We start from the raw sequence: 23960 nt of genomic DNA on the forward strand, positions 1-23960 counted from the left end.
TTGTTGAATAGGTAGAGCTTCAGTTCTGCAAGACGAAATGGTCAGAGACTTGGTTTCCTAATCATGTAAAACTACTTGAGATTGACTTTACTGTACATTTAAAAATAGTTAACAGAGTAAATTTGATCATTTGTGGGTGACACTGTCTTGCTCTGTAGCCCAGGCTAGCCTTCAGCTTTATAGCTACTCCTGACTCATCATCCTGTGTTCAAGGGTCACAGGTAAGCATCACCATTCCTAGTGATTTATGAATTTTTTGTCACTAAAATAACAAACAATAACAACGATATCAAATTCTGACAATAAGCCGGGCGGTGGTGGCGGCGGCGGCGCACGCCTTTAATCCCAGCACTTGGGAGGCAGAGCCAGGTGGATCTCTGTGAGTTCGAGGCCAGCCTGGGCTACCAAGTGAGTTCCAGGAAAGGCACAAAGCTACACAGAGAAACCCTGCCTCAAAAAACAACAACAACAAAAAAAAAAAAAATTCTGACAATAATGTGGAGCAACCGGAACAGTCTTATACTGCCGGCAGAAAAGGAAAACTCTGGAAAATGTTTGGTAATTGTTCTAATGTTAAACACACTCAACATAGGACCCATTCCTACATATTTCCCCCTAACAAGTAAAAACTCTGGTCCACAGAAATTTATCTAAGAATTTTATAGTAGATTCAGCCATACTTACTCCCAACAGGAACCAACTACCCTGTCCTTTCTCAGGTGAATGGCTAGGCAGATCACAGAACGAAATCATACCACAAAATACCACTTAATAGCAAAAACTGAAGATGGACGCCTGCAGGATATACTGATCAATGGCCAAAGGGGCTGTGTTGAGAGAAAGTCACCAGACTCCTAATTTAATACTGAATGACAGTATCCTTTCCTTTGTTGTTGACTTTTTAGGTTAGTTTACAAAGCCGTATGTTTCTTCATGGCATGTTTACACACATATTCAATACACTCTGTTTCTATTTGGAACTGGCCTCTCATGTCACCTCCCTAACAGCAGCTAGTTCCATTTCTTCTCCCAGTTAAGTCTTCTACTTTCAGTTTTCTATTGCATGTATTCTGTTACTCTCCGTATTTCAGTCATCATTAAGATCTCCCACAAACCACTTTCTAGTTTTTGAACAACAAACACACACTCACACATATACAAAATATAAAATTTAGGTCCCCCATATGGAAGAAGACATGCAGAGTCTGGAATTCCTCTCTAGGGTTGCCTATCTTTATCCATTGATATACTGATGAATGTGTAGGCTGGTTCCACTTAATGACAACTGTAAATATTTTATCTATAAGCATGGATGTGCAAGTCTTTGTCATGTGTTTCCTTAGAGCCCTTACCCAAGACTGGGATGGCTCAGTCCATAGTAGTCCCATTTTCAGGTTTGTTTGTTTATTGTTCAGGAGCCTCCATACTGATTTCTGTAATGGTCATATAAGTCTACATTCTCATCATCAGTGAGTAAGGGTTCTTCTTTCCCCATATCCTTGCCAGCATCTATTATTATTTGTTTTCTTGTTAGCCATTCTGCTTGGGTAAGATGGAGTCTCAAAACAGTTTTCATTTGCATTTCTCTGATGGCTAAAGATGTTGAACATCTTCCCAGTATTTACTGGACATTTGTATTCTGGCTTTTGAGAACTGTTTATATAGTTAATTAGACCAGCTTTCGATCGGAACATTTGTGGTTTGGATATTTGATTTTGATTGTTTCTTTATATATCCTGGATATTAATCCCTAGCTGATGTGTAGCTGGTAAGGATTCCCCACCCCACCCCCATTCTGTAGGCTGCCTCTTCGCTCTGGTGGTTGTTTTCTGTGCTGTGTAGATACCTCTTAATTTCATGTAGTCCCATTTGTTAATTCTTGATATTATTTCCTGTGTTATTGGAGTATGTTCAGAAAATCCTTGCCTATGCCCGTATATCTTGAAGCGTTTTGCCTATATTTTCCTCTAGCAGTTTCAAAATTTTAGATCTTATATTAAGATCTTTAATCCATTCTGAATTGATTTTTTGTGCAGGGTGAGAAATATTCATCTAATTTTTTGCTTCACATATGAAAATCCAGTTTTCCCAGAACAACTGGTTAAAGCAGCTGTCTTTTCTGGAATGTATGTTTCTGACAGCCTTGTTAAATAAATATCAGCTGGCTGTAATTGTATAGGTTTATTTATGGTCTTCTCAGTCTTTGAGTTTGTTTTTGTGCCAGCACCATGGTATTTGTTATTATTGCTCTGTAATATAATCAGAAGATTTTTAAAAAGTGTGTGTGTGTGTGTGTGTGTGTGTGTGTGTGCGCGCGCCGCGCGCGCACGCTTGCTTGGGTATGTGCATGTGAGTGCAGGTGCCTGCAGAAGCCAGAAGAGGGCGCTGAATTCTTTGATGCAGGAATAGGTGGTCGTCAGCCACTTGATGTGGGTGCTGGAAATGGAACTCCAATCCTCTGCAAGCTGCAGGAGCAGTGCATGCTCTGACTCCTGAGTCACCTCTTCAGGTTCCTCCATTATCATTTGAGATCAGGGATTGTGATACTTCCAGCGTTGTTCTTTCTGCTAAGGATTGCTTTAGTCATTTGGGGCCTTTTGTGCTTCTGTATGAATTTTACTTTTTTTTTTTAAGTTTTAGAAGGAATGCATTAGTGCTTTAAAAAAAAAACAAACAGACTGAATAAAGAACTGACCTACAGTAGCCAAAATGTAGTGGGAGAGGTTGATTCACACTTATAAAAGGCAGCATGAGGACGATTTGGGTTGTGGAGCAGCGAGTTGGCAGTGATGTATCCTAACTTTGGAAGTGGTTGGGCAAGACTATTCACATATTAAAATTCTTAGAATTGTAAAACACACACACACACCCAAAAGAAAAGCAAAACAATGAATGACCTTTTTGGAAGGCTCTGGTTACATATTCAGGAATCTTTGCACATCTGTGCTCCCAAAAGCCATGTTACAGTTGATTCTAAGATCTCAGAGGTGCACACTGTTGTGGCCACAGGGAGTAAATATATTTTCCTGAGGGATTCAAAGTTCATTGATCTGTAGCAGCAGCAGAGAGGCAGAGCAGGAAAAAAAAAAATCTGAACAAGGCAAAATACCATGTGTTTCCTAGAAGGGTAAGGGTTTGACATGTTTGGCATAGGTCAGTACTCAAGGAAAAGCCCCATTTCTAGGGACAATTCACAAAGAATGCTTCCAAGTAGTGCTGCCCAAACCATCCCTGGTAACTGTGAGACCCATAGTTTGGAGATCACTGAAGTGTTCTCCCCCCCCCCCATTCAATCCATTATTATAAATAGTCTTCTCGCTAAAAGGGAGTGTGAGTGAAGTTGGGAAACGCCTTCCTTTGCTCTAAACTGGAAAAAAATGAAAGACACGTAGGAGTAGAAAAATTATGTAGATAAGGGATGATGAAGAGAAATGCTCACAGATGAAAGGGAACTCAAACTACAATCATCACGGCGACAAGAGAAATGGACCACACTGAGGAAGAGAGCTCATGGATGGGGTTCCTGTGAACACGTGCCACAGGTGATGGACACAGATGGAAAGGAGACAGTCATTCCAGCGTCCTCAGGCCTGGCTCTCCCTAACCCATATCCATCTCCTAGACACAGTGCTGGTAGCAGATGAGGTAAGAGCCAGCAGCTGCATGAGCGTCAAGCATTGTGGCCATTGGAGATGATGCATAAAGAAGGACAGCCCTATGTTAACACCGTTGGTGACAGAAGGGTGTGCATATGATCTCTAACTCGTGTAATTCCTCAACAGGATTTCTCACGGGGCTTTTCTTTCCCATGACGTATCCCTGACCACTCCATTTTAATAATCTCCCCCTATAGCCCACTTTCAACTCTTTGCTATATTTTTCTCTACTCACTCACCGATAGTCTACATGCCTATTTGAGCTGACTTTCTGCTTCCTACTAGGCGATTGAAAAGAGAAGGGAGTTGACCTCAGTGGACGAGAGTCTGTGACAGGGCCACCACTGTCTACTCCCATGGCAGGCATGCCACAGATGGAAATGTTAAGGAACTATGTGTGGACCTGGTTGCTGTGTGCCTATTGCTTAGTTATGGAACTCTGCCCTGCTATAGTACATTGAGAAACAGGGCAGATTCTGTCTTGCTGTTCAAATATGGTGTGGAGATGAGTACTACATGACAGCACATCTGCTTTCTCAGTGGAATCAGAGGTAAGAATCAAATGGCTTCCAGGTATTTATAGAACCAGAGCAGGCCTTAACGAGGCCTGAGCCATCTCTGAGAAATCCCTTCACTTTCATCCTTTTTCTGCAGATATGGAAAATAATCCCGGGCAGCAATATTATGCTTCCATGGTTACAGAGAATATTATGCTTTTCTAGGACCAAACATAATTTTGATCCTTGCCAACCGTGTTTCTGAACACGCACTGCTGAAAATCGGGCCAGCCAAGCGGAACCAAAGTAATTTACTCAGACCAAATCCGTCTTACAGCAAAAGCTGACCAATGAGGCAAACCTATGTGTTAGTGAGACCTACCCAGGCCTGATCATTACCGATCTGTGCAGGAAGTTACCTTACAGGGCTACAGTGTAAGGAAACTGTTGAAAGTGTGGGCCGAGGTGCCTTTTTGCTTCCAGACTCCTATTTCCAGAGGGAAGTGGGCTGGTTATCCTAGGCCAAGACTCCTTGGTAGTGGAAGTGGGTGTCACATCGCTTGAACTTTTTAAAGTTGCTCTCATGACTCGGGGAGCCAATCTGAATGGAGTTCTTGGAGCAGAATGTGGTACGTAACAACAGTCAATAAAAGCGATTATTATTAGGTACCGTAAGAGCACTCTCAGTGACTTCAGGGTTTTGCCAGATGGCTCTCTCCAAGTTATTCTGATTCCTAGAATGCTGCAACTTACAATGACACTATCTGAAAATCTCCACAGGCATGCCTTTGCCATTACTAACAGCGCACGGAGACCACAGCGCTCATGGAGATTAAGCCTTGATTTTCTTTATCTAGGAGAACAGTCTGCTTTTAAATAAGGGCAAAAGTGAGGAAAGAGAAATTTCCCCTAGTTACTTTTTTGCTTGTTTGATTGCTGTGTGTCTTTTGAGATGAGGTCTTCTTACAGCGCCCGGGATACAGTGTACATGTGCACAGAGCTTTTGCACATGACCTCCCTCATTCCCTGTCTTTCCTCGTGGTGTAGAGCAGCACCTTCTCTGGAGATGGGTGCTGAGTGTGGGGAGAAAATGGAAGCAGCAGGTGTGGGCTCTTTTCAAAACATCTGGTTTTGATGGTAACAGGAGACAGAGCGGAGCAGTCAGAGGAATAACCGTGTTTAGATTGCGGGTCTTGCCTGCGCGCTTGGCATTTGGGAGACACAAGATGTTTAAAAAGCCAAGGGCTGTGGATATAATCACTCAGTGGTAGAGTGATTGTCTAGCTCCCGAGAGGACCTGGTTTTAATCCCTGGGACTGAAGGAAACCAACAAAGAAACAAAGATGCCGAGGTTATACTTGTATCTGTTGCCTTACAACACAACAGGGGGAAAGAATTGGAACGGAAAGAAACAGAAATGACATTCTGGATTCTAAAGGGAAGGAAGGGAAACAATCTGAGCTTAGGGGAGACCGAGGAAGGCCTCATGTACAAGATGAGACACAGCAGAAATGCTATGGGTGTGGAAATGGTATTCCGGGAAGGGGGTTGGGGGTGGAGCCGAGCTCACGGGACACGGCCGCCATTCCAGTTTGTGTAGGCTGTGATGTCCCAGGCTAATGGCATATTTCTCAGAATATGTCGTGCCACAAAGGTACACATGACTATGGATGGAAAAGAGCGGTGTTCTCCTGGCCTGGAGAACGAGTCCGAGTTACAGGTACGTTTCTGCTTAGGAACAAAGGCAAGGAACTGAAAGTCCGTGTACAGACTCAGTCGGCCTCATAGGTAAGATGCTTCTTTGAGCTTTAAAGGGGGCATCCCGAAGCATTGTTGGCTCAGGACCACTAAAACAGACCAAGGTTGAGACTCCTGTCACCACATGCAATGAAAATGGCACCCACAAATTCACGTTACAGCTTATCTTCTGCTACCTAAATATCCCGCTGGTCTGGGAAAGGCGATATATTATCACTGACCTTGGAACACGGCGAATATCATCAGCCTAGGGCTGCAAGGGACCGACACTGAAGAGTGAGTTTTCTCTCCCACCTTCTCTCCCAGTCCCAGATACTGTGGAAGATCTTGCCAAGACTGTGTGTGGTCTATGTCATGTTCAAACAGCCTGATTTCATTATTTGAAATAGCTTTTTCAAGGAAGACACCATTTTTCTTGGTTACTTCCATTTTTTGGTTATATCTTTCTTCAACATGAAAACAAAAAAAGCCGCTACCCCATTTTAAGTGCTAAGAACTGAGCTTAGCCTCATGGATGATACCAGTCAAGTACTCTACCACCGAGCTATAGTCTCAGCCCTTTTGGTGTCTTTGTTTAAGCTTCATGGCTACTTCTCCAGGTCTCAATAGAAATTAAAGCCTTAAGATAAACATACAAGTGTGGTGAAAACTATTTTATAATTCAAATAAATAATGAAAAAAAGAGAAAGAGGAGATTCTCTGCAGATGTCCTCTCTAAAGAGAAACATCAGTAGCTTCAGATCTACATAAAGGGCAACACAGATAACTGAAAGCCTGTCTTCTCTCAACATCTTAATGTGATAGTCCAGAGAATTACTCCCATCTCGAGTAACCATGGTAACTTGGAGAGCCGGATGCTAGCAATGCTTGGGAAAACATGAGAGGAGAGCACTTCAGAAGGGCAATGTGGTTCAGTCTACTCCCAAGAAGCAGGGATAACAGATGTCTAGCCAGGAACTAGAAAGCCAAGAGTCTCCCTGATGTCCAACAACAGAATCTGGAAGAAAAACACCTTAGAATTCAGCTCATCTAATTCCAATTTTAACAAAGAAAATGAGGCCCAGAGGCTGGTTTGATCTGGGTCATCTAGTGTTGGGTAGAAAGAAAAATCACTTAGTGGTCATCACTCAGCACACTGTCCACCAACTTCCACTGGTTTCTAATCCAGGAAGCCCTTAGACATGCAAGAGGTCTCAGTATCCATTTTGTGCCAATCCAGGTCTCTATCATCTTTCTACTTGTTTTTTATTACAGATATTTCCAAATATCAACCAGTAGAAACAAAACAACGACAAACTCTGGAGCACATTGTCTACAAATGTCAACTTCTGACACCCCACCCCCACCCCATTTTTATAACTTCCTTTCTTCAAGGCAATTCTGAAACAATTCTTAGGTATCATTATTGCTCATTAGATAGCAAATACTCAGATTTTCTATCTGAGTGTGAAGCAGGGACACATGTCTCTAGGGATCCTTGGTTTTCCTGTTACACACACTTGTGCTGTGTCTAGCATTTTCTGTTTCACAGCTCAAGGACACAAGGGTAGTCTTACATAGACCAATAAGATCTCCTCTGTGATCCTGCACACATGGGGAATTTTGATAAAGGGATTGTTTTGGATAGTAAGCATGAAGAAAGCCAAACTTATATCAAGAGATAAACGCATTTTTGTCCTCAAACAAATTCCATGGACACCTAGCATTTGTTGAAATTGAGCTTACAATCAAAACTAATTCTCCCCACACTTCCATGTAAAAGGTACCAAACAATGACATTCTTTTGATTTATTTATTTTTTCTCATACAGGGTCTGCTTGTCATCCATTCTTTTACTTCAGTTTAGGGTCTCACTATACTCAGGCTCACAGTCCTCCTATATCCCCCTTTAATGGGTTGGTGCTCACGTCACCATGCCCACCCCAATGTAATTCTAGATGTTTAATAAATCCATAAAGTAAATGACAATAAAGTAATTTCCCATCATCTTTTCTAAGACAGAAACTATTGCTTCGTTCTAAGGATGTGATGGGAAATTATTATAAACAGCAAATACATCAACACTTCCTTCATCCAGTCTCTGGAAAAAACAAAACAAAACACAACAAAGAAGACATAAAAAAAAAAGTTCTGGGCCAGGTGTGGTCGTACACCCTTATAATCCTAACATGTGGGGGTGAAGTCAGGAGGATCAGGAGTTCAAGGCTAGCCATGGCTATGTAGTAAATTCAAGGCCAGCCTGTAACAAGATCCTGCTTAAAGAAGACTAAAGTTTTAATCAATAAATATGTTTCTATTAGTAGCAGTAGGTAGAAAGCATATGACTATGTATGTATGAAAAAAATGGGTGTTTGATACCATGACACTGACAGATACCATCTCCACCTCCAACCTTTCACTGTCCCTCTGCTTCATCACATGTTGTTACCTCTATGAATGGACAAAAGTGTATTTTAATGTCAGGCTACATGAGAAAGCCAAAGTCAGAACAACTTAGGGGCAGCCAGAAAGGTTGAACTGTTTGATCTTTAAGTGAAATCATTTCATGTTAAACACAAACTCACATTCTTTCAGAAAAAAACACTCCCCTAAAACCAAATGTTCGACTGGCTGAAAATGCTAACCACATCTCCATCTTGCAACTGTGATAGCAATCGTACCTGCTGAGGTTTCTCTGAATTTGTCGCTGGTCTTCTTCTTCCTCCATTTCCAAGGCTTGAAGATCTTACCAATGGTGGAGAGCTTCCCCTTTCTCTTGAAGGGAGGTGTCTGGGAACCCGCTGGGGGGCCATCTGAGTTTGCTATGGAGGCTTTGTCTAGTCCATCCACTGTATAAAGAAAAATGAAGTCAGAGAAAAGTTGCAATAAAAGTTTGAGACAATACTATCTGTCTTTTCTTGGACTGTTAACAGCAACCTTGCCTATGCTCTTTGGAATCTCACATAAAATCTGTTTTGTCCCATCCTGCAGCTGGTAGGATTCCCTTGATATCAATCAGGGACTCAATCAATCATCAGTTATAGTCCCCCTAGGTAATCATTTTGGGGAAACAGAAAAAGAGTGCAAAACTTACATAATAGTTAGGGCCAGACAAATAAAGGCCCGTGAACCACAGCAGAGCCCATCTGCAGTAATATATCAATACTTTGTGCAGAAATCCAGTACTCTCAGAATTCCTGAAACAGGATGCTCCTCCATGGTGAGCTCAGCATTCTCAACTACGGACTTCACAGTCATGGCACTGGGAAAACCATGGTTTCTCCTTCACAAAGGACAATTTGGGCTGGGCAGTGGTGGCCCACGCCTTTAATCCCAGCACCCGGGAGGCAGAGGCCGGTGAATCTCTGTGAGTTCGAGGACAGCCTGGTCTACAAAGTGAGTTCCAGGACAGGCTCCAAAAGCTACACAGAGAAACTCTGTCTTGAAAACGCAAAAAAAAAAAAAAAAGGAAAAAGAAAAAGAAAGTTTGGCGCCAGGTAGCTAAACTGTTTTATAATACTAACACCACAGTGTGCTTCTGTTACAGAGAAGTTTTCAGCCTCAAATAAACTGATAGTTATCATTAACAAGAAGAAATTTGTAGGAAATGTGGGTATTGCATGTGACAATCCATTATTTCATATGCCTTCAGTATTTTATCATTCAGAAGAAAGGCACATTCTGAAGTTGCCTTACACTGTGTTCTAAACAGAAAGAGATAATAATGGCTTATATAACCCCAACTCCAAATCCTAGAAGCAGCCCACAATGACAAACCATAGTATTACTAAATTTACTAAAACAGCACTCATTCTTTTTATAAAATGGATATACAAACAAATACATAATTAGTTAAGAGCAACACAAAATGTTGTGTTGAATCTAGGCGGCAGATACATGGAGGGTTCAAGTCTTTCATCTTCTCTGAAGTTTTGGAAACTTTCACAATAAATATTAATGGGGAAAACAAATTAAAATAAAATTTGTATAGCAAAGGCCTCCCCTTAGCAGAAGGTAGGGTAGACTTACGCTTTCCATTATGACTCTTGCTAAAACCATTGCATAAATCCATTCATATAAACAACGTGAGTACATTCAAAAATACCAAGCTGAAAAGACTGCACAGAAGAGAGTATGCACTGTGTGGTTCTATTTTTATAAAATTTTAAAACAGGCAACATGAACCAAAGGCAAAATAAAAAAGATGAAAAAAAAAAAAAAGAAAATCAGTAGGAATTAACTGAGGAGATGGAGAACTGGGCGAGACAAAATTTATCAAAATATTGGTTGCATTATCACACATCTTTATGATTTTTGTGCATTTTACTTTATGTAAAATTAATCTTAGAAATCTCATAGAGTGAAGTCTAACTGATAAGTGTGCTAAAGTGATTAATGGTGAACAGTGCTGATATCCATCAAAAACAAATGAACAGATAGATGGAATGAGCAGATGGATAAATACCCAACAGAGCAAAGCACTCAGTTGTTGAAGCTGTATGGTAAATATGTGAGGTATAGGGTGAAATGCTTTTATCCTTTGCATTATTTTTGGCAACTTTCATAATAAAAACATCTGGGGAAGGGGACAAGAAATAACAAAACTCAAACAGCATGCACTGCTACTTCAAGGAAGGTATTTTTAAGATAGTTTTGCTAAGTACAACTTGGAAAACAGCAACCACCCTGCACGCTACAGATTTTTTAAAAGATGATTATGAAGTAAGGAGAAAGCAGACCACCCCAAGATTTCAGACTGCAATAAACAACATGATGTGGGGACCCACAAGTTCTATTTTTTTCCCCCACATCTCTTGCTCTTGTAGCTATAACAAACCAGAAAGACCAGTGGGCATGGGCCCAGAGAGCCTCAAACAAAAGCCTGCTCTTTCTAGCCATCAGACAGGGGGGAAAAAGACAACCTGGGAAGACAGAAAAGTTTCAACCACAACTATTCTGCTCTACCCAAATACCACAGAGGAAACTGTGATCATACGTGCCAGCAAAAGCTCAAGGCAGGAATGAGACGTTCACTCTCATGAGCCTCCAGAAAGGATCCTGATACCTCTGCCAGAGTTATGCTAACAGAAGACAAAACAGGAAGACCTCCATGCCTCTGAGCGGGTAGGGAAGCATCCTGCAGAGTGTCAGTGGAGAGACTATGTGTGAAGACTAGATGTTTACCCCATCCAGCAACTGGGGCTTTGTCAAACCCCTGTCCTCTGGGAATTCTAGCCCTGCCCAATTTTAATGAAGACCTTCATAGAGGGTGTCAACAGGAACGTAAGCAGAGAACCTGGATTTGCACCTCTGTGCAAGTGTGGCAAGCTGGCAGCCATTGCTCGCTTGCTGGAGAAGTGTTAGATGAAGTCAGTGGAGGCAGAAGGTTTAAGGAAGATGTGGAGTCTCATGACATAATACACAAAAAGCTCAAGTTTTGGTTAAAAAAAAAAATCTCCTGACATATCACGAGCCAAGAAAATTTCAAACTGAATGAAAAACATCAATCAATAGTTACCAGCAGTTAGGTAACTAAATCCGGGTGAATTTTCCTTCCAAATACATAGGGTAGGTAATTCCACCTCCTCTTCCTTGTGATCCCTGGTGCCACCTAGGCAGAGGTACCACAGGCTGTATGCTATTAGTGGCCCTCACCCCACCTTCAGCCATACCACAATAGAAAGAGACATGGGAGTGGCAGTCTGCACACTAAGTTAAACCAAACCCCCATGGAGAAACGAAATCGTCACGTCTACTCCCGTTCAATTGCTTTCTGTGAACTCCAGGACAAACGCACAGAGGAAGAACTCATGGAGGATGCAAGTGTGAATTTTTCTTCTTCGTGAGACCTTATACTGAGATCTCACAGGAAAGATTAATTTTCAACAACTGAATATTGTAAAATACAAACAGGCTGACTCGTGCAAACAGAAGAAGTAATGTTTCCATTTGAAATTCATCTCCGTGACTACAGACCAACATCTAGTTCTTCCTTTCTTACACTAGAAAGGGAATGGCATCACCCAGACCATATACCTGGTTCTTTGACACACCATAAAAATTGCGATTTCCACCTGAACCAGTGAAGCTTAGTATATTTTGCACTTTTTAAATAAAAACAAACAAAGTTAAAAATGTAGCAGTTTCCTTGACAACACAGGGTCACCGAAGTACGAAGACTGTTGTGGAATATTATTTGAAGACGTGTTACATTTGTTTACGCTGTGAAACGTTTGCTTAATGATGCAAAAATGTGTTGTATTTTTTTAACCTTGATTTTGTTTAACTCTGTGAGGCTGTGTTACTTTGCCTGTTTAAAACACCTGATGTTCTAATAAAGAGCTGAACAGCCAATAGCGAGGCAAGAGAAAAGATAGGTGGGGCTGGCAGGCAGAGAGAATAAATAGGAGGAGAAATCTGGGAAGAAGACTTCTAGGAGTGAGAGAAGGAGGGGGACTCTAGGGGCCAGCTATCCAGGTACACAGCATGCCACTGAGTAAGAAGTAAAGAAAGGTATATAGGATAAAAAGAAAAGCCCAGAGGCAAAAGGTAGATGGGATAATTTAAGAAAAAGCTGGCTAGAAATAAGCCAAGCTAAGGTTGGGCATTCATAAGAAAGAATAAGACTATGCGTGAATTATTTGGGAGCTGGGTGGCGAGTCCCCCACAAAAGAGTAAAAACACCAACTACAGGAGACAGTTGTTGAGTGAACAATGACTCTGTTAAATTCGTGACTGCGTACAGAATGAACGACAATACCTTTCTTATTGGACCTTCAGGACTGTCTTTATCTAAGGTACCGAAGGTGGAGGCCAGCACCAGCAGCACCGGGGTATGTATGTTCACACGTGTGAGTGTGCAATGCACATGTCGTATATCCCCTGGCTCAATGAATCTACTTGTGGTGTTTTATACCGGGGTATGTTCACACGTGTGAGTGTGCAATGCACATGTTGTATATCCCCTGGCTGAATGAACCTACTTGTGGTGTTTTATACCGGGGTATGCTCACATGCATGAGTGTGCAATGCACATGTCGTATATCCCCTGGCTGAATGAATCTACTTGTGGTGTTTTATACCGGGGTATGCTCACATGCGTGAGTGTGCAATGCACATGTCGTATATCCCCTGGCTGAATGAATCTTCTTGTAGTGTTTTAGAACAGCTAGACTCTTACTGAAAACCAGCCTTGCTGTTACAGACTGTACAATGGCACAGTTGACCCAAATGCCACTGTACTTCTCTTAAAAAATGACGGGGAGAAAACTGTCACTGGCTTTGAAGAAGTATAGGTGGAATATTTTCTCCAGACACCTGGGAATTAGTAACACCACTGATATTTCTATGATTTTTCTTTTGAATAAACTTATCATCAAAAACCCCTTTGAAATTTTCTGTAAATTCTTCCTTCCAAGCCCAACAGAGCTTGCATTTATACACAGAGACGAAGAAAAAAAAAGAGCTCGGCCATATCTAGCTGTTTTTCAATGTTAATTTTCATCTACTTTCTTGTTAATTTCTTTTTTTCCCTCTTCTTATGAAAAGTATGTTCTGATATAGGTCAGGCTGGCCTTGAACTCATAATCCTCTTCCCCCAGACTCCCAAGTGCTGGGATTATGGGAGCACACTATCACATGTAGCAATGATCTACTTTCCTGTTCATCATTACCTTCTGGTTCATACTAGAGACCTACATTTTTAAATGCAGCACATTCTGAAATGCAGTCATGGGCTTCATTGAATATGGAAATTTTACATGCTGTAGCTCTATGTATTTTCCTAGTGAAATAAGCCCACACCAATGAGCTTCCTTGTGTTGCCAACTGGTAACACTTCAAAGAGAACATGCAGATTTTATTTTAATTTAAACAGAAACCCAAGCAATCTCAATACAAAGTGACTGTATGGGTCAAAAAAATAAATGAAGCTAGATTATTATTACATTAAAATTATGAACTTTGCTGTTCCTTCCTCTGAAATCTAAGAACAGACAGGGCTTCTTAGGAAAGGTCGACTATTTAATAGGAGAGTTTATAGGTTTTTAAAAACAATATTTTGTGTTTTATGATATGTCAGACACCTATTTTCCTGCACACACAATCATTTCAGTCACTGAGAAAATGAGGCACAGTATTCCATTCATAAATCTGGTAGCTGAAAGGTCAATTAGAAAAAATCCCTATGAAAGACCTCCTGATGTTGACTTGTGCAAGTTGGCAGCCACTCTGTGAAAAAGTAGTTTAAAAAGATGGTCTCAACTTTCTCTAAATATCCTTAAATACTTGCAGGTGAAATTGGATGCATTTCTGAAGTCCAATAATAACAAAACCAGACAGATCATGTGTGGTAAATACATTTCGCTAAGCCCATGCTTTGAGGAAGCTAAAAAGCAAAAACAAAAACAAGCAACCAACCTTCATTTCCTTAAAATGTGTTTTCTGAGACATCTTTCCCTTTTTATACACATATATGATTGTTTAATCATTATGATTATGTTAAAATTATCACTATAGATTCCTACCATGGTGTGTGTGTGTGTGTGTGTGTGTGTGTGTGTGTGTGTGTGTGTGTGTGTGTGTTTCCCTTAAAGTTCTACCACTAACCTTTAAGGACACAGAATATTCAGCAAGGAATTACGAACATAGTTCATTGGGAAGATTTAATTATAGCCCCTCCATTCGACTGAAGCAATGATTTTGTATATGTCCTATCATTCATGAGGGCAGACATTTAGAACCAAGCAGATAAAAAGGTCACAGTCAAGTAATCCTATAAGCCATTGCTGATGACAATGTATAAGGTGGCCAGTGGGCATTCTTAATCTTATTCTCATTGATCACAGTTTACATTCATTTGAGCCAAATATCTTCCCTTCTTTGGAAGTAAGATGAATGACCAATGGAGAAGGAAAAAAATCAACTATAGGACACCCCATTTGAGTACAGGTTAGAAACCCCTGTATGTGTACAGTGAGATGCTATACAAGCAAGCAAGTGGATGGTTGATGGTGGAAGTTACAAACAAAGAAGTGGGAATCTAGAATGTTCCACATGACACCAATGACAGTTGGGGATAACTGCATAAACTCAGGTTTTGCAAGCTAGGAAGACAATAAATAGATTATTAGCATGGACATACACATCGCCAGACATTCCCATATGTTCTTTCTTGGTTTCTAACAATGTTCTAGTCTATTCCTTACAGAAATGGTTACTTCTAGGGTTGAGATACAGAAATACTAGAAGAGCCTTTAGCATCTTATAGCACTAGGAATTAAGGAAGAACTCTAAACAAACTGAACAGTGGATGCCAGAGGAACACAGGAGGTAATCCAAAGAATCCCCAAAGGCAAACGTTGGAAAAATTTGGGCAACCTAACTAATATGGTACTAACTTATAACCCAAAGTATAAAATAAATGTCTATGGGTCCATACTTATATAAATAAATCTTTAAAAAAAAATGTGGGGCAAAAGAAATCTGTACAGATGAGTCCCGATAATTTACAGAAGGAGCTTATCATCACATGGCTGAAACGCTACAGCAGTGCAATTCCTTCTAAAGAGTAGAAGTGTGGAGGATGAGTGACTTTATAATAAAGGAGGCTGACAACTACCTCACCCAAGGTGACCAAGGTCAATGTCATCTGTAATAGATTGTGTTGACAGTAGTATCCTTCACTGATGTGATGAAACGGGATCTTCAAAACCCACAGCCCGATGTCAATATGAAAGAACACAGGACAAGGCCAAGTTGAGGGACATGACTGAAATACCTGACTGCTGGACCTCAAAACCATCAAGATAATTAAAAACGAGTGGCATCTGAGTCACTGACAGTGACAAGGGGAAGTGAGGGGGTCATGACACCGATCCTTAATGGGATCCTGGATCAAACAAAATGACATCAAGGAAAAACTGGTGAGATTCTAATAAACTTCAGGAGCAGCTTATAAGAAGGTGCTACTGTCTGCCCTTTCTTTGGCTTTAACAAATTTATCACATACACAAGATAACCAAGAACAGAAGAAAACAAATACAGCAACATATGAGAATACTGCCATCCTTTCAAGCTTTCCTCGGGTCTAGAACATATTCTTTTATTTAAAAAATAAATTTCTGTGTCTGTCTGTTGAAATGTGTGTGGGTGTACATACCCATGTGCCCGCTGGCAGACCAGAGGCACACATTGGGGGTCCTACTTTATTATTCTCTGTCTTGCTCTCTTGAGCCAGGCTCCCTTCCTGAACCTGGGTGCTCATCTGACAACCAGCAAGCCTCAGGGATCCTCCTGTTTCTGCTTGCCACAGCACTGGGGACACAGGCACAAACCATCCTGTCTCCTTTGTATGCCGGTGCTGGAGGTTTGAACTTAGGTCCTCAAACTCCTACACAAACACTCTTACCCACTGGGCCCCAAATCCAGAACTCTTCTAAAAAAGACAATTCATGTTTGAAATGTAGCATAGTCACTACCAGGTAAATAAACAAAGATTTGGAATTTGAGGGTTGTTTCTGTCCTAAGAGTCATGAAGGGGTACATAAGAGATTCCTGCTCCAAGAGCTTTGTGAGAAAGAACATTCTTCAGTTGTCCATTCTTCTCTCCCTTCACGAACACTTTCATTTCCCAGTATTTCAGCACTAAGAGGGTATTTAAAGATCATCACCTTGCTATTTCAGCGTGTTTTAGCATATGAATTATTCAAATTAAGTGATAGCCAACATATGGTAAAAGAATGGAGAATGGGCTTTCTGTTATCACATCAGGAAGTACTTAATCACAGTTATGGGGAGACCATGGCACAAGGGAGATTCCAAAATTCTCAATCTCTCTCTCTCTCTCTCTCTCTCTCTCTCTCTCTCTCTCTCTCTCTCTCTCTCTCTCTCTCTCACACACACACACACACACACACACACACACACATGTATACATCCATCTGTGCAGGAATAGTTGTCCTGGACAGCTGATACACAGAATGACAAATTCAGTATACAAAGGTTCTCTGCCCTACTTCATGTTTAAGTTACCGAAGTCTATTATTTTAATGATCAAGTTTTGAGACTCAAAAGTCAACTGAAAGGGCTAAAATTTATTCTGTAACAATTCAGCACCATGCTTTCCCCTGAACTTCTGGAGATGATAGAAGAATTGGACAAGTGAGGAAATGAAACCCCATGACTTGTGCTGCTGTGGACAGCCTCATGAGAAGCTGAGAGCATGAACTATGCACTGGCCCACACTGGGTTCTTTTGGTCTCCCAACAGCCACAATTACCGAGTGCTTTATTAATAGCAGAATCCATTATAGTTCATATTTTTTGAGCATTTACTCTGTGCCATGCACTCAGCAAAGTGCTTTGTCTGAACCAATTTGTGCTAATTTTCACAACGACTTGGGAGACATTTCTGCAATTAAATCATCAAAGAGCCACAGACAGAGATTAAGAACCTAATTTAGTAGGTCAGGCATTCAGTGTGCACATGTTTATATTCACAAAGATAAAGACTAAGTATTTATCGAGTAAGCAACAAAAAAGGTACCCTCCTCCAGTAACACAAGGGTTAAAAGACAGAGTTTGAATTATAAGTCGAAACCTCCTGCCTCTAAAACTAGTCCTCTCAATGACTTTCTTCTAAGGCTGGCTTCAACTCAGTGCCATGTACCTGCAAATCTAGGGAGATCCCCAAGGCAGTGGGGCCAGTCTCTTGCAGTGAAGGAGCTCACACTGCTCAGGGAAGCAGACATGGCCAGTGGACCATGCAAACCAAAACCAAAAGTGGACTCCCAAGAGAGAGCAACAAACTCCAGCTGAGTGTCCCTAGAACATGTTTCAGGAAGTAAGGACAATGACCTGGGGTCATTAAGATGAGGGGATTAAAAAGGGAACCAGTATCCTGCAGGGGACGAATCAAGGATGGCTGAGCTTTTAACATAATGCAAATTAGAATCTCCTTGTTACTGCTGGGCTGGGCTCCTAATAGACACATAAAACATATTTATGGAAGAATATGAACAACTTATAAGATCCTGTCCTTAGACAAGTGAAATGATCAACTAGGAAACGTTCAAAGAGAAACAGGAGTGTTTTGAACTTTCTCTACATAAATGGCGGATGTAAAGTCTTGGTCATCTGGTTCCCAGTCAGGAGACATTCCCCTCCACCAGGCTGTCTGCATTGGAGCATCAAAGCACACCCAGTGAACCAGAAGCATCTCCAACTATCTCCAAAGCAGCCGGAAAGACTAAAATAGAGAGCAAAGCAGGCATTGCACAACCACTCCAGCCAATAAATCTCAGTTACTGTTCTGGATGTTGGTCACGCTATCAGGATGGTGAACTGTCAGCCAGGAAGAAGAGATCTGGATCCCAGACCAACTCTGCTACTTCAGCAGCCCAGTGACCTTGAGCAAGGACCCCAATTTTTCAACACTGAAAATTAGGAGACTGGGTTAAGTGATCTCTAGGCGCCTCTCCAACTATTAACGGTTCTCTTGATTCCCCACATTGCTTTGTGCTGAATCACATTGAAGACCAGCTCTGAGGGCTGCATGGCTACTGCTCATTACTCATCACTATAAGGCGGGAAAGTGGATGCTATTCATGCTGTCCCATTTAGTACAAGAGGAAGGTGAAGCCCAGAGAAAGCAAGTAACTTGTCCAAGGTCACATAGCTGATGAGGGAGCTGTGGTTTCCCTCCAGCATGCCCTTTATATAAAATGGGAGCATGGTTATAGGTAAGAGCAGATCTTTGTTTGAAAAGAATACATGCTGTAAATGAAACTCTGTGAATGAATCGTAACTCATTTCTACCCTCAGCCATGTGCTTGTACTTGTCCAGAGAGTTGGGGGAGGGTACCATTTTGATCTCTGGAACAAAGCGCCATGTCACCATCGTTCATTCACACTTGTTGCAGGCACAGTAGTTTTAAATTAGTAGACATTTTTCTTCTCATTTTTCTACTGAGTATACTCATTTCATTGTATAGGATTCTTATTTACCATAACATTAATTCTAAAAATTCAATACTATCAAATTTTAAACTTGTTTTTCTAACAGAAGCAGCCATTCCTTTTAAATCCCCAAAGGGAAACGCTACTAAAGACTTCCATCTGCCTGTAAGCATTGACAGGGAATTCCAGAGTTTAAACTTGTGGCCAAAGGCCTGTAGGATAGTCTGTTTGTGCAGCTGTGTGACATCCTGATTCACTGACATGCACAACATCCCCTAGACTGCTACAGGATATTTCACAGATAAAATAAAGTCATTCGTGTTTGGGGAATTAAAGAAATTCTGATTGAGTGGGTAAAGGGTCACTTTGCAAATGGAAAATCAATTTTAATGAAAACAAGGAGCACTTTAAGTTTTGAGAAGCATTGTGACCACTATTAGCAAAAGGTTCTCTTTTCCAACAGAGAGACAAGGAATTTGTACAGAGACAAGAAGTTAACAACAAGGATGCAAAATAAGACAGGAATCAACCAGTCTCTGACCTTGCTACCCTCAGGTACTCACCATCTCCCACAGCAACTCCCAGAGTCTGGGATGAATGGAGGGTTGCTGTTCTTGGGAAAAGGAAGAAAAATTCTGCATATTGTTTGTGGACAATCTGCCAAGCAAGACAGAATTTCACCTCATTGGTTTGGGGATAATGATCACCCTGTTTAGGCTAAGCACGCACTGATGGATGAAAAATTAGGAGAGAAAATGAAAGGTCTTATATATAAATTATAAAGTTAAAAAAAACCCACCCAAAATGTAGCCCTGGTGGCGCGGACATATAATCACAGATACACAGGAAGCTGCCGGAGGGGGGGGGTTTCAAGTTCAAACTCTCTCTGGGCTACGGATTGAGTTCAACACCAGTCTGGACAATTTAACGGGACCCTATCTCAAAATAAAAAAGTAAACAAAACGGGTTAGGGAAGGAGCTGGAGGAAATGGCCCAGTTAGTAGTTAGTAAAGTGCTTGACATACAAGTCAGCCTGGGTATGGAAGCCCAGTACCCACGTAAAAAGGCTGGGTGTGGCAGCATGTGTGTATCCCAGCACTGAGGAAGTGAAGACAGATGGGTGGATCTCTGGGACTTGCTTGATAGCAAATTTAGCAGACTTGGTAATCTCTAGATTCAGTGAGAGACTCTGTCTCAGAAAATATAGGACACACCCAGTAATAAAGATTCTGGTAATGATATCTACGGGTGTGTGTGTGTGTGTGTGTGTGTGTGTGTGTGTGTGTGTGTGTGTATAGGCTTGGGATATAGCTCAGTGGTAGAATGCCTGCATAGTATGTAAAAGGCCCTAGGTTCAGTCCCCAGTACTTTAATAAACAAATAAGTAAACAAATGTATACATAAAATATAGTGGAATACTATGGTTTTAAAGTCTATGGCCAAATTTTGCTTCACACAAAACCATAAAAAATTCCCCACAGAAAATGAATAGGATGGAAACACCAATGGACCAGCCAAAAGGAAGATAGGTAAGATCTCTTAAAATGTTTCATATTGTGACTGGATCTATCTATTATCTAACTATAATTTATCTATTTATCATCTATTTATCTATCTATTTAATCTATCTATTTATCTATTATTTATCTATCTATATCTATCTATCATCAGTCATCTATCTATCATCTATCTATCTATCTATCTATTATCTATCTACCATCTATCATCTACAACTGTTCTCTAGTAGCCTCACCGAGTCCCCAAAGTTGGTATTTGTTAAAAAACAGGTGGTTGCACATAGCACTCTAGATTATTTCCTGGAGACAGACATGAACTTTGCTGGCATATAGACAGAAAACAGGATGCTGGGAGATGGATCCCACGGAAGAGAATTTATGTCGATTAGTCATGCAGAATCCCAAGGCACCAGATTTATATCCTTGCAGTTCAGCCTGAGAGATGACTGCAACAAGCCAGGCATTTGAACTTGGAGAGGAAAATGGAAAAGGGCTGAGGATGATGAATGGATCTGAGGGACACAGCAGAGGAAGGAGAGAACTGCCTAGAGATTTCCATGGCCCCAACTTCTATAGAGCAGGGGAGATGTCAAGAGGAGAGTGGACTTAGGGGAACTACCATTAGGCCATGTTTAAACCCCATGAACTTCAGGTGTTGGCAGGACATTTGGGGGAAGACATCCAAAGACAGTCAGGACTGCAATACCGACACACGAGGCAAGAAGTTGGAGTTGAATTTGGCGGAGTCTTCCAAACAAAAGCAGCTGCGGAGGGAAGGAGATAAACTTGGAGAAACAATTACTTTGGGAGTAAGAAAGCTTTGTGCAATAAGAAACCTTGAACTCTTTTTGGCACCGATAATGATTGAGTCCAGGAAACCTTTTGTTTGCTGTTTGTTTAAGTGCATAAAGTATGAAGGACACAGAAGTATATTCACAGTCTGAGGAGAAGTCCACAGGGGTGGAGAAGCGAAAGTCCAGAGAAGAGGGCTACAGAATTGGGCCAGCCAGAATGCCAGCCCAGTCACATGTGGACCAATAAGACCTGCAGTGGTGAGGAAGAATCTCAGTCTCATCTGTTGAATATGAGGTGACCAGGAAGTCAGGAGATGATGGCAGCAAAGGCATGTTCAGGAATACTCGCCAGGATGATACAACCCCACATGAGGATGTACACAACCCTGGAGCAATATGGTGGGAAGTAACACGGAGACCTTGTGAGGCGTCAATTCTACCTTTAGAGTAGAACTGCCATTAAAGAGCGCTGTAAGGGGTGAGGGTAGGTCTGAATGTTGCTAGGTTGGTAGAATGCTAGCCCAGTTTTCACAAAGCCCTGGCCTCCATCCCCAGCACTTCAAAACCCAGGAACGGTGGCATGCACCAGCATTCTGAAAAATGCAGGAAGATGAGAAGTTCAAGATCATCCTTGGCTACATAGTGAGTTCAAGGCTGACCCTGACTCCATCAGGCTGCCTGGAAGAAAAACAAAATGATAATAATAAAACGTTGGGGGAGGGGGAGTGTTATTGCTAGAAAGCAGTTCCCAGGGTAAGCCAGGTTTCAGGCTGATCCGAAAGGGAGGAAGTCTACAAAAAGATGAAGGTGTGGACGTCAGCACTGGCTGCAGAATGGAAGCATTTAGTCACCATTAATTTACCAAGCAACTGTTCCAGAGAGGGGACATTGATGCTGAGGAAACAGGGGCGGGGCCTCTGCCTGGAGCAGCTGAGAGTCAGCAAGAGAGGACGCTGACCGTCAAGCGGTCATTCTACATAGACTTATAACGTGTGAGCAGGGCGGGTGCATGATAGTGCTGCTCGGCCCTGCTGTGGATGCCACTGAGAGTTCCCACGACAGGCAAGACACAAGTGGCCTTCAAACCATGACTCGAAATTTGGAGGGGAATTACTCAAGGGCTTCAGCCTAATTTCGTCACGTTGCCTAACAGGTGGGAAAATACCCTGTTCAAATTAAACAGGAAGCTATGGAAAAGTAGCAGAAAGGGATTAACATTCCATAGCTTTTACAGCTAGTTCTCTTGAGAGGGAGAAACAATCCCACCAATTAAAGATCATCTTGTAACAATGATGCCTTTACAGTTGATTTCTCTCCAGTATAATCATGGAGGGCATTCTACTTGCAGAATATTCCCTTTTGGCTTCTTTCTTTAAAATGATATGTGTGTTCAGAGAGCATTCTGGAAACAAGTTGTACCAGCTGCACTCGGGTATAACCCCACATTTAAAGCCCCTGAATCCTATCTGGGCACTATCCAGGCAACTGGCTCATTCCAAAGTTCTTTTCTCAGAGCTTGTTTATTAAGACTTCCAATACTCAAGCCACTTTGAATGTGTATGAGAACAATGGGGACTCCATCTGTGACTGAACCTTATAAGTGGCTAGATGCAATCCACTGGTTTATTTGAAAGACATGTAAATAATCTGAACTGTTGTTACTAAATGAGTAAGGAGAAAAGGAAGTCATCCCCTTTCTTAAGAATATGTGCATATGTGCATGTAAAGGGGCATGCATGTACATTTGCAAGCCAGAGGATCAGCCTCCAATGTCATTATTTGGGTGGCTTTCACTTTTTATTATATTTTATTGAAATTAATTTTCTATACACTATATTCTGATGCCCCAACTCCCCCAGATCTGCCCTACCTCTCCACCCATCCACCTCATCTTTTTCTCTTTCGTTAGAAAACGAAACAGGCCAAAAAAAAAAAAAGCCAAACTAGAACAAAACAAAACAAACACAAAAAAAGAAAAAGTATAAAAAACACACCCTCATACACATCCTCATACACAAAAGAAAAACAAAATCAACAACAACAACAACAAAAAACCATAAAAACATACCAGTGAGACTCCACTGGAGAAAACTAAAAAAAAAAAAAAAAATTTTTTTTTGGTTTGTTTTTTCAAGACAGTGTTTCTCCATGTAGTTTTGGTGCCTGCCTTGGATCTCGCTCTGTAGACCAGGCTGGCCTCAAACTCACAGAGATCCGCCTGGCTCAGCCTCCTGAGTGCATGCGCCACCACTGCCCAGCTTTTTTTTTTTTTTTTTTTTTTGAGAGCAGTTGTCCATTGGAGATAGCTTCTAATCAATCCACTTTATTTTTGAAGACTGAGTCTCCTACTCTGGGGCTCACCAATGAGGCAAGGCTCATATGGCCAATGGCACTCAGGGATCCGCTCATCTCCACTTCTCCACACTGAATTACAAGTGGGTGCCACCACTGCTGGCTTTTTGTTACATGGGTTCTGGGGTTTGAACTCAGATCCTCATGCTGGCAAAACGAGTACTTTACCGTCTGAGCCATTTCCCCAGCCCAAGACTACCTCTTGTTGAAGAAAAAAAAAATATGTATCCTTACCATCTAAATTAAAAATCCTATCAGGTCAGGAACCAAATATGTCTTTCCTGGTCCTCCATACTATACCTATGTCACAGAAAGTTCTGGTTAATGTTTATAAATGAATATCTAAGCCAGGGGGAAAATATGGCAAATAATTCCCAGGGCCTGACCTAACTAGGTCATGATTTGTTTTAGCAGATCTTCAGGTTTTTCACTCAGAGGAAATTATTTCCAA

General features: G+C 41.4%; 1 protein-coding gene across 6 annotated transcripts in view; it reads right to left on the minus strand.

Moving 5' to 3' along the window:
• Phactr2 (phosphatase and actin regulator 2) overlaps nucleotides 1–23960 on the minus strand; it is a 265333-nt gene that overhangs the window by 77470 nt on the left and 163903 nt on the right. For all 6 annotated transcript variants that reach the window (XM_037200469.1, XM_037200465.1, XM_037200467.1 and 3 more), the window contains exon 2: nucleotides 8572–8739. In XM_037200469.1, the coding sequence (XP_037056364.1) occupies nucleotides 8572–8739 (168 nt within the window). The remainder of the gene's footprint in view (nucleotides 1–8571; nucleotides 8740–23960) is intronic.

The sequence above is a fragment of the Peromyscus leucopus genome, chromosome 8a, assembly GCF_004664715.2.
Source record: "Peromyscus leucopus breed LL Stock chromosome 8a, UCI_PerLeu_2.1, whole genome shotgun sequence".
In the NCBI taxonomy this organism is placed as follows: Eukaryota; Metazoa; Chordata; class Mammalia; order Rodentia; family Cricetidae; genus Peromyscus; species Peromyscus leucopus.